The sequence below is a fragment of the Hemibagrus wyckioides genome, linkage group LG15, assembly GCF_019097595.1.
Source record: "Hemibagrus wyckioides isolate EC202008001 linkage group LG15, SWU_Hwy_1.0, whole genome shotgun sequence".
In the NCBI taxonomy this organism is placed as follows: Eukaryota; Metazoa; Chordata; class Actinopteri; order Siluriformes; family Bagridae; genus Hemibagrus; species Hemibagrus wyckioides.
This window is the reverse complement of record NC_080724.1, coordinates 8,254,613-8,265,990: the sequence shown is the minus strand read 5'-3', so window position 1 is coordinate 8,265,990 and position 11,378 is coordinate 8,254,613. Positions and strand designations below refer to the sequence as shown.

General features: G+C 37.9%; 1 protein-coding gene across 1 annotated transcript; it reads right to left on the bottom strand.

The window, feature by feature from the left end:
- Nucleotides 1–5,608: 5,608 nt before the first annotated feature.
- ttpal (tocopherol (alpha) transfer protein-like) lies at nt 5,609–9,231 on the bottom strand. The gene is made up of 5 exons (XM_058410600.1): nt 9,155–9,231; nt 7,938–8,396; nt 7,134–7,327; nt 6,871–6,981; nt 5,609–6,762 (listed from the first exon to the last, which is right to left on the bottom strand). Exons 2-5 carry the CDS (start codon nt 8,377–8,379, stop codon nt 6,496–6,498), a joined length of 1,014 nt encoding a protein of 337 aa, XP_058266583.1. The 5' UTR covers nt 8,380–8,396; nt 9,155–9,231; the 3' UTR covers nt 5,609–6,495.
- Between the last annotated feature and the right edge of the window lie 2,147 nt (nt 9,232–11,378).

Here is an 11,378-nt window from a genome sequence, read left to right as displayed (position 1 = left end):
GCTCCTGTTCTAGGACCCTCAGTTTTCCTGTTCTGGATCTAACCTCAGTATCTAACACACACAGGCTTATGATAAACAAACTGATTAACTGGATTTTATTAAAAAAAACAAAAACAAAAAACAAACAAGTAGCAGGATCAGGGTTGAAAGTCCACATTATACCACGGTGGATTAATTTTCCATAAGAGCAGCTTTGAAAGTAGTTCCGGCTACAAGGCAAATCACAGGTTCATATTAATGCACTTATTCTAATCCTAATATTATTTCAGTTCATTCACAGGGATGTTTATGCTGGGCTATATATAATAGAAGGTTTCTGAACTGATTTTTTAAAAACCTTGTTATTTAGCAAAAAAAAAAAAAAAACAGCATATAATCATTGATAAGGTGACATTTTCTGTAAGGAGATGTTTATTAAATATGTAGTCTCAGGTGTCAGGACACTGTAACAGTCGGTCATAGTGGAGACTTCAGGATGGGCGGCTTTCTTTGTAGAAGGGGGGCAAAAAAGGGGAACGATTTTTATAGCTGCTGTAGTGGAAGTGATAACAGGAACTAACTTGTCTCTCGGATGTTTGACAAGGTTAAATGTGCTCAACTATAAATAGTTAAAAGCACGTCATGTCATGCATTAATAAGTTACAAAATTAGCAGTCGTTGCCAAATCATTGTGGTATAAAAGGGGGGGAAAACACAGTGCACAGGGTTGGCTTTTCCATCACGCTGATTCGCCCCATTCTGTTGTGTTTTATTGTGTACTTATTCCTGAGTCTTATGATGTGCAAAATACAACTGCAATCTGTACAAAGAGTTTCATGATCCATATATACACCATTAAATATGGGGGAAAAAGCTTCAGAATATGAGTTCTTTTAACAGAAAGGGTATAAACAATCTGAAACTGTGAGACTGAAAAAAAAAAACTGTAAGCCTTGCAACCACCTGAATTCCACTAAGCCTCGGTGGTTACTACAGAAACAGGAGCAGTCCAAACTGCAGGGTGCTTGTGTATTGCCCTCATATTTACACTCTGTCTTTATTATTCTGTCAGACTGAATGAAGCTCATGAATAAGCCCTGTTACCATTCCACAATATACTTCCAACTCCTAAATCAAAACCCTGTCATTGGTTTTATATGTAAGGACTGCTATTATGGCATTACGGCATTATTAAAGCCACTGTCTGAAGGTGAAAGGTGCCCTGAAGGGACCTGAACTTGATGAATCAATTCCAGTAAAGATTATACTTGAAATCCTGACAGGTCAATTGCACGTTATGGCTCTATAACAGTTCACTCAGTTGTGCTGGCTTCCATGAACTGCACAAGGTGCCCCAGAACACTTTGTACATTTTCATTCATTCAAACATTATCATGGTCAGTGGAATGGTGGACCCAGGACCCAGGGATTCTGGTCCATCATAGGGTACCAGCACACACACACACACAACAAATCTGAGAGAGAAAGCAAAGCTATATCCCAAAAGCTGTGCATGCACTATACATTTAACTGAGTACAATGAGGAAGATTTTTTATTAACAAAAGTTTGTATTAGCAACAGGCTTTAGTGATTGATTACTGATTCTGTGGTGTAAGTGTGCTTGTACTGTAGTATTATACAGAACAATGAACTAGCCACTTACCATAAGCTAGCTTTCTAACATAGAGGAAAAGGTTGCTCAGCTTTAATTAAACAGTTACTCACTGTATTTATTCTCACCGAATCACAGTTTCAGCACCAATAGTAGTAAGCTAACTCGCTTTCTCTAGCTAGGGCTAGCATCTGGCATTTTATTAACCCAACACTAGGTGGCAACATTGGGCACCAGGGCCAACATACTTTTAGTTACTGTACATTTAAAAGGACCTCAACATGTACTACGTGCTTCCAGTGTGCATATTTTTGTTGTCTGATCTGTGTTATCTTTGCATTTTGTAATCTGATTTTTGTGCTCTGGACTGTCAAAAAAAAAAATGAAACCAAGAGAAATCATGTCAGAAAATTTTCCACCATCAGTGTGAAATTTCAATGTATAAAATGAATGGGAAAACAGCCAGAATCTTGTTTGGAGCCCACTTGCATAAGTGTTCACCCTCCGAAACCAATACAAAAAAACACTTTGATTTTATTACACAATTCAGCCCTTTTGAGTAAGAGTCTATCAGCATGGTACATCCTGACTTGGCAATATTTTTTTACCACTCATTCTTACAAAAACATTCAAGATCAGCCAAAGTGTGCAGGCTTCTCCTGTGCACAGCCCACTTCATGTGATGCCACAGATTTTTTGTTATTCAGGTCTGGGCTCTGACCAGATCATTCAGAAACAAGTATCTTCTTTTGGTTATGACATTAATTTGTTGATTTGTATATTGCACTAATATCACCTGGCATTTGTAGTTATTCATGATTCACTCCACCCTGATAAAAGCTGATGCTGCCACTACCATGCTACATGGTGGGCATGGTGTTATTTTGGTGATATGATTTATCTTGACGTCATTTTTATACATTTTAGACATTTTTAACAGGGATGTGTAGATTTATCATATCCATTATATCTAAGCTGGAGCATGACATACAAAATTTCCCCCAAATAAAAAAAAGACTATTATTAAAAGCCACTTGTAATCTAATTATATGACAAGTAAATAAAAAATTGGTCAGCAATTTAATGAAGTATGATTCCTTATAACTCATGTAATAGTTAATGAAGCTCATTGAGTCTATGTCTTCCTCTTCTTCTTCTTTTGGCTTTTCCCTTCAGGAGTGGCCACAGCGAATCATCTCCCTCCACCTATCCCTATCTTCTGCATCCTCAACACTTGAACCCACTAGCTTCATATCCTCATTTATTACATCCATACACCTCCTCTTTGGCCTTCCTCTTCGCCTCCTGCCTGGCAGCTCCATGTCTAACATTCTCCTACCAATATAGTCACTCTCCCTCCTCTGGACATGTCCAAACCATCTTAATCTGGCCTCCCTAACTTCGTCCCCCAAATGTCCAACATGAGCTGTCCCTCTGATGTACTCGTTCCTAATCCTGTACAACCTTGTCACTCCCAAAGAGAACCTCAACATCTTCAGCTCTGCTACCTCCATCTCTGACTCCTGTCTCTTCCTCAGTGACACTGCCTCTAAACCATACAGCATGGCCGGTCTCACCACAATCTTATACACCTCCCCCTTGATTCTCGCTGATATTTTGCTCATTGAGTCTAAGTAAACCTCAATAACAGCAGACTTTGTAAGCCAACCATGGTCTATAAGATGCAAATACTGAAAGTAAATAATGAATTAGTGATAAGCGATTCTCAAATGATTTGTTCATTTGGAATGCAAACACAAATGAAATCTTTTGAGTCATTTGATTCACCTGATTGAGTCACTTGATCCCCCTGACTCTTCAAAGATGAAGGCCAGAAATGAATCTCATTCTGGTGCAATTAGTGCTGAATGCCCCTAAGTACAATTTCCTTTTTAGATTGTTATTGAATTTTTATTTTAATTTTGTTACTGTGATAAACGGTGAATCGAATGAATCATGACTCAAAGTATTCGATTCACCTGAACGCGTAAATCGAGCGAGTCGATTCTCCTCGTTATGATCAAGGCGCTATTGAGTAGGATGACTCCAGTATAATGGCGCCATCTAATGGAATTTTACGAAATCATGTAAATTATTTTTTTCAAAAAAAACAAAGTTACTAAAGACAAACTCAAAAGACTCAGGGACAGTGGTGGTCAAAGTACACATCTCCTGTACTTAAGTGAAAGTAGAGATACACTAGTTAAAATGTATACTCCGGTACTTTAGTTAAAGGACAAAAGTAAGTGTATCCAAATGTACTTAAGTAAAAAAGCACTACATTTATCCTAGCTCTAATGTTGCACGCATCACTTTTAATACAACGTCTGAGATATGATCATGATTCAGATGTCAGTTAACATTATCCTAAATCAAGGAGCACACAGGGAACATGGGGCTGTAAAATAGCAGAACTTGAGATCAATTAGGTTTTCCTGTTAATATTTATATTATACTTAAAATAGTAACAAATTAAAACCTGATAAGGTTAAAACGACACATTTGTTTGTTTGTGTTTGTGTGTGTTTACATGGCACAGGTATTTGTGCATGGGCACTACACAAGAAAAAGGACCCTTATATAAAGACAGGGTCTGTAGAAAATAGTAAGCACTACAGCGGGACAGTCTGACTCGGTAACTCATCCTGAATAAATAATGTGTGCTGGAAACTCCTGTGTCCTGGGAATCAGTTTTAAACAAATGACAAGCGAGGATCTAAGCAGATTCACTTTAACAGAAACTTGCTGCTTTACAGATTCAGAAGAAAAACTCAATATTTCAGTATTAGTAACTAATGCTTTGGTGTATGTGATGGGCAGTTAGAGTAATCTTATCCTGCTTTACATAAAAAAATATGAAAAAGAAATTTTACTTGGTGACTGGTCAAATATCAATAATAACATTTGAGCTATTAGGTTAATGTGTTGCTGTACCACATCAGTAACGTTAATATAGACTGCTCCTCAAGAGGTACTGATTATTTTGGCTTACTTAGCTAACTAAAGCGTAACTAGCCACACATGACATAATTAAGATAACAACAGACTTATTTATTTTCTATACCCACTTTATTCCTATTTAGGGTCACAGGGATCTGCTGGAGCCTATCCTAGTGAGTGACAGGCAGGGGTACACCCTGGACAAGTCACCAGTCCATCACAGGGCCACATACAGACAGACAACCACACACACTCACTCCTATGGGCAATTTAGAATTACCAATCAACCTAATGTACATGTACTCCGGATTAAACCCACGTAAGCGCAGGAAGAACATGCAAACTCCACAAAGAAAGGCCCCTGCCTGTTCGAACCCAGGACTCAAACGCAGGACCTTCTTGCTATGAGGCAACAGTGCTAACCACTAAGCCACCATGCTGCCCCAGCCTTATTCACATACACAATAATATCCTTCAGTGCTACGAGCTAACATTAGATTCATATTAAAGAAAATGCCCATTATGTTTATCACAGGACGTGCTCACTTCTACGTTTTCACAAATATGAAGTTGAATTCTTGTAAGATGATGCAGAGCAGATAAGTGAATATGAGTCTTTCTACAACTTAAAACAAATCCTGCAGGTCAGGCCACGGGTGTGCAGGTGGCGGGAAGGGGTCAGGGTTTTCTTCCATCATAGGCTACAGTATTTCAGGTCGTGACACTGCAGTTTTAAATGCCCTCACTGCATTTCATGAAAACAAAAACATATGTTGGTTCAAAAATAATGTGCGCTGTAGGTCAGTTTGCTTGCTGTGCTGTAACTAGACAACTGCTTTTTTTTTTTTTTTAAATACAAGTAACGAGAGATGTGGGATAATGTAGTGGAGTAAATGTAATGTAATGTAGAAAGTATGTTATGTTACTTGAAAATGTAGTGGAGTAAAAGTAAAAAGTCTTAAAAAAAATATTTATACTTTAGTAAAGTACAGATACTGGAAAAAGATACTTAAGTACAGTAACAAATTACATTTACTCCATTATTGCCCACCATTGCTCAGGGAAGACACACTAACTTCACAAATAAGTCAATGATTTATTTCACCAACTGGAATCTGGATTATTCACATAATATTGACAACCTTACAATGCTGTGCAAGCCACAACACCCAGAGAATTGTGAGATTTGGATTAATGATTCCGCACGATAAAATAAAATCACAAGATATCCATAAAAAGTGTAACAACAGAATGGCTAAAGCAGTAACACATTGAACAGAAATGCATTGAAAACCTGACCTGCAGCTTTAAATCAAGACAAAGAGAAAACTTTCTGTGCAGTAACAGCACACACTGACCACATGGACATAATATACCATGAGTAAACATCATATAAAAAATAATGGTATAATATAAAATATACATCAAATTAAAACATAACAGTGTAGTGCAAAAAAAAAAAAAAAAAAAAAAATGAGGTAACAAAACATGAACGCACATCAGTATTGCTTTGGGTTTCAATCACATGGTCCTTCCATCAATTGTTTCCTATTTAAATTAAGGCAATACTTTGTTACATTAAACATTAGTGTTAAAAGAAGCAGTTTGCATGATTGTGTGCAATTTTTGCACAAGTGAGCACAAAGCAAGAGCAAATAAAGCCTATATGCATTTAGGTTTTGTTCTTACAGAATAAAATCATATTCTTTTAAAATATTCCACAACACCTTATCTTGATACAGTCCAGAACCATCACCTATTTAAAAAAAATCTCCTCACCCTAGTATGCTTCCCATAAACTGTCATTTATTAATGATCTATAAACAATAATGCTGCATCTCAACAGTTGTTTCTTTTTAATCTGTGAATTTCACACAGGCATCTCCGTTTTTTGGCATAATGATTTAAGAAAAATAAAACCCGATCTCTGACCCAAATTGTTAAAAATAACACATCTTTAGCATCAGTAGCAGTAGTAGAGCTGCGAACGCAGGCTTCTGTACGAGTCCTCAGGCTGCTCGCCCTCAAACAACATCGAGTCGTGCATTAGCGCACCTTCCAGAGGCTCCGGCTGACAAAACTCCACGACAAATTCCTCCTCGGCTTCTAGTAGCGTGCGAGTCCAAGCGGTCCTGTCCAGTCTACCGTCCACTCCTCCGTATTCCTGCGGCAGCACAGAGCGCGGGATGACACGGTGCAGAGACGACAGGTCTGAGCCATGCAAGACAAACTGGAAGAGTGGACAGTGGTCATGGGAGCACAAGTAAAGAAAAAAAAAATTAGTAAAAATCACTTTCACTTTACATCATAATGTGTTTGAGGAAAATGAATCAATTACCCTTTCAGCCATCTTTTCCTTCAGAAAAGGTTTAATTATTGCAAAGATTCCCTTAAAGATTCGTGGCTCATTTATGATATTGACTGCCTTTATTCTGATTGGAAATCCATCCTGAAACATAAAATCAGATAATTAGTTATATAGTTGTAAAAATGTAAAAAAAAAAAAAAAACATTTAAAAAAATTAAGTGGTAATTTTAGCTGGGGCATTCTTTGACACACAAATTTGCATACTTGCTTATAAAATGATAGCAAAAACTCACCTGGAGTATGCTCACGACTTTCTTTGCCAGTAGAGGGCCTGGGTTGGAGGCCTGAGACAAGCCAACTCCAGTATAGTCCACTAGAATGACTATTCCATTCACTTGAGTCTCCTCAGGTTGAATCAGCTTTTCTAGCGTCAGATAAATGGCTCGGATGTTGTCCACGAACGGATAGTCATTCGGTGTCCATTTCCCTGTCACCAAAACAACGCAAAATTTAATGGTGATATTTATACTCAGGGCACAAGTCAGGGGACACACTAGATGGGGAGCAGAGCCATAACAGGGCACAATCACACACCCATACACTACAGGACAATTTAGAGATGCCAATCAGCCTATAAAGCTTGTTGTTAGACTGGGGGTGGAAACCAAAGTAACTCCTCAAGTATGAGGGGAACATGCAAACTCTGCACACACAGGATGACTCTGGGGGTCTGGAGGATCGAACCTACAACCCCAGAGGTTTGAGGAAAAAGTGCAAACCACTAAGTCACCATGACCTAAATCCCATAGAAAAGGATGTGCTGCTAATGGACTATAATGCATCATTTAATCAATAAAAATAATATCTTTTCTACAGAATCTAATATTTCATTCTGTGAAAAATACTTAAACTATTATTTTTAAAATTATCTATTGTTTCTAGCAGGTTTATCCTGTAACTGTTTTTGGCAAAGTTTCAATATTGATGTGAAAACATCTGCTAAATAAAATAAAATGGCTTTGATTCATTTTACCTTCATAGTAAATACATACAACATGACTCTAGACTTTTATTTAACTGTTAACATACCAACCAACCTGGTCGTAAGCAGAGAATGTAGCGTCCTTGAGGATCAGGTCTGGGCAGGACGGTAAGGAAGCCTAGTTCAAGTACGTGCTTCACAGTCGATGGCTTGAGGTCCTGGAAGACTTCAGGCCAGGTCCTTCTGCTGCTGTGGTAGTTAAGGAGCAGCTGCAGCGCACGATCATAGTCGAACTTTCTGGCTCGGAGGAAACGTAAGAGAAAGGCGTCGTCCAGCCGTGTTCTCAGACCGGAATGTTCCTTCAGGATCATGTCTCGCAGAGCTTGGACGTCGCGGAGACGCCACTCAGGCTTTTCCTGTAGCTCCTCTCGTGCCTTGGCCTCCAGATCCAGGGTGAGAGTGCACACATAGATGGGTGGAGGAGCTGCAGGAAACTGCACACCTGCCATCACGTCCACTGAAGGGCCGGGATCAGTCTGGCCATTCTGATGTGCCATTGGCTACCTGTGCGTGTCTGATATCAGAAAGTGAAGCTCAAAAAATGCCAATAAACGACTACTGACTGATCTTCAACATCCAAACTCATTCAATGTAAACAGCTCACCTCTGTTTGACAGTAGGCAATTAAATAAGAGAACAAGCACAAAAATTTTTTTTAATGTAATCTATTGTTCTTTCTTAATGTGTGTCTGACATTAAAAGGTTAAGCTCAATAGATGGAAACAGGTTCAATGATAGATGTGGCCAAAAACCGAGGAATGAAAAGGAAAAGAGAAGAAAAATGGGATCTTAGTTGAGAAGTTTATTTTTTGTCAGCTACTTAGCTACTGGTAACCTTGGTTTATATGACACTAGCAGGTAAGGCTAATTACAGAGGAAGTGTTGAAAACAGATGAAGATCACAATCATGCTATGAATAATTTCAAGCGGAATATTTTATTAAATCTAATAAAACGGAGCAAGCCTGACCAGAAACCTTTTTATCGAACTGTCACTCGGGTGCAGTTTTTGCAGCGTGAATAAAAATATACTGTGAAGTCTAGATAAGATGTAATTAGCCAAATGCTAAATACATCTGCTAGGTAGCCGGCTAGTATGAGATCTTCCAGTCTTGATGATGATGATGATGCCGTGGCAGGCTGTACATTTATTGAACTAATTTGAATAAAAACAAACAATCACATTAGCACTAGGTTTGCTTTTCTCTCTTATTTGCCCAGCAAATGTTTTTAAACGGTTATGAAATCGATTACAACTGCAGTGATAACTGACCTGCTCAGCAAATCCGCAATCAGTTCCGTGTACAGAAGCAGCGCGCTCTCTGATTGGCTAGCCCGGGGTCTCTAAACGATGGCGTCAATGACACGTGGGTTGCCATGTTGGTTAAAAGAACATTTTGTTTAAAGTCGTATGTTTTAATTCCAACAACTCGACAATTACGTCATGTATGGTGATAAAGTACGTGCCAGAATTGTGTAAAAGTCAATATTAGATAAAATTTAATATTGAGAATGTTTATTGGAAGCGTATGTAAGGAAGCCCTGAATTGTAAAAATGCTGATGTGCTATATCATTGTTGTAAATTTCCCCATTGGGATGAATAAAGTATCTATCTATCTATCTATCTATCTATCTATCTATCTATCTATCTATCTATCTATCTATCTATCTATCTATCTATCTATCTATCTATCTATCTATCTATCTATCATTTCTGCAACTTATCTCGTTATTATGAGTTAATGTCTTATTATTTCGACTTAATATTTAATACCACACAATCTATCATTAAGAATGTATAGTCTCCAAATAATAAGTTAAGACATTATATATTGAAATGTTTTGATAATTCAATATTTTATCACATATCAAAACAACACAGCAGTTTTGGACATCTTTGGAAGTCAAAAAAGGCACTGAGAAGTGTTTAAAATATACACAGTGATGCAGGTTTATGAGAAATAGCTCATGAAACAGAATTTCCTCACACATGGAATTTCAGTAATACTGCTATAGTATTGTTGTAAGTTACTAGAGAAAAGCTTTTTAGAAGAAGGAGTAAAACACGACGGGTTGCGTCCTTACAAGAAAATAATCAACGACGTTGTTCGGTAATTCTTTACCGCTCCGAAGTTGATTATTTTCCTAGAACCATTGTTTCATTTTTCTTATACCGTAACAATTTAACAACAATTATCATTTATTTTTGTTATTAATTAACAGCACATATTTTTTTATCCATTTATAATTAACATTTAACGTTGTGGAATGTCCACAACAAAAGTTAGTTCCTGTTATTACTGCCAAATAGTTGCCTCACCAAGTGTTCTTATTTTTTCTTTACTTTCCTATACTTAGCAAGCTAAGAAGTAAATAAAAAAATAAACAAAAAGTCAAGTCTTCTGTCTGTCCTTAAGACACACCTGTGGTGGTGGATATTGTATCAAGCACTGACATCTGAGACTCCTTCTATAAACATTAAATAAGAATATACAGTAATCCCCTTCTATATCGCGGTTCATATATCGCGGTCCCGGTATATCGTGGGTTTTTATTTGGAACATTTTTTTGGGGATTTTCCCAGTATATTGCAGTATCCGCAAACCTTATAGTGAATTGTTTTTATGTTGAAATAAGGTATTTTATTAATAAAAATATAATTATTAATTACAAAACATTAATATTAATTAAAGTAAAGTAAAATGTTAATAATATATAAAATACTGTACAGTGTAGCATTGTTTAGGAAAGCACGGTGCAGGGATGCTGAAAATCAAAATACACTACGGCTGGAGGAACGAGTCTGGCCAATTGAAATGCCCCATTCATTTAATCACGGTTGTGATTGGTTGCTGGCTATGCGTACAGTTGGGGAAAGAAAGCAGAATTCGCCACCATCCCAGTTCTTGGCATGTCACTGTCCCGAGTGTTTTGTTCTGTGTACGCTGTATTTTTGCGTTTTTTCTGCAAGCCCTATCTATCACCCAAACACTCTGCACCTTCTAAGCTTCTGGCAAGAAACATACATACATACATACAGTACTCACTATAAATGTAATATTTCTACAAATTTACCCGAAAATTCATCTCGCTATATGCTTGCAAATGTTTTCTGTGTGTGTTTAAAGAGTGGTCCAGTGGTCAGTATCTATCAAAAGTGGTCCAAAGAAGGAACAGTGGTGAACTGGTGACAGGGCCATGAGTGGCCAAGGCTCACTGATGCAAGTGGGGAGCGAAGGCTGGCCCGTTTGATCCGATCCAACAGACGAGCTACTGTTGCTCAAATTTCTGAAGATTTAATGGTGGTTCTGAAAGAAAGGTGTCAGAAAACACAGTGCATTGCAATTTGTTGGATTTGGGGAGGCATAGTCGCAGACCAGTCAAGGTGCCCATGCTGATTCCTGTGCACCACCAAAAGTGGCAACAATGGGCATGTGAGCATCAGAACTGGACCACAGAGCAGTGGAAGAAGGTGGTCTGATGATCATATTTTCTT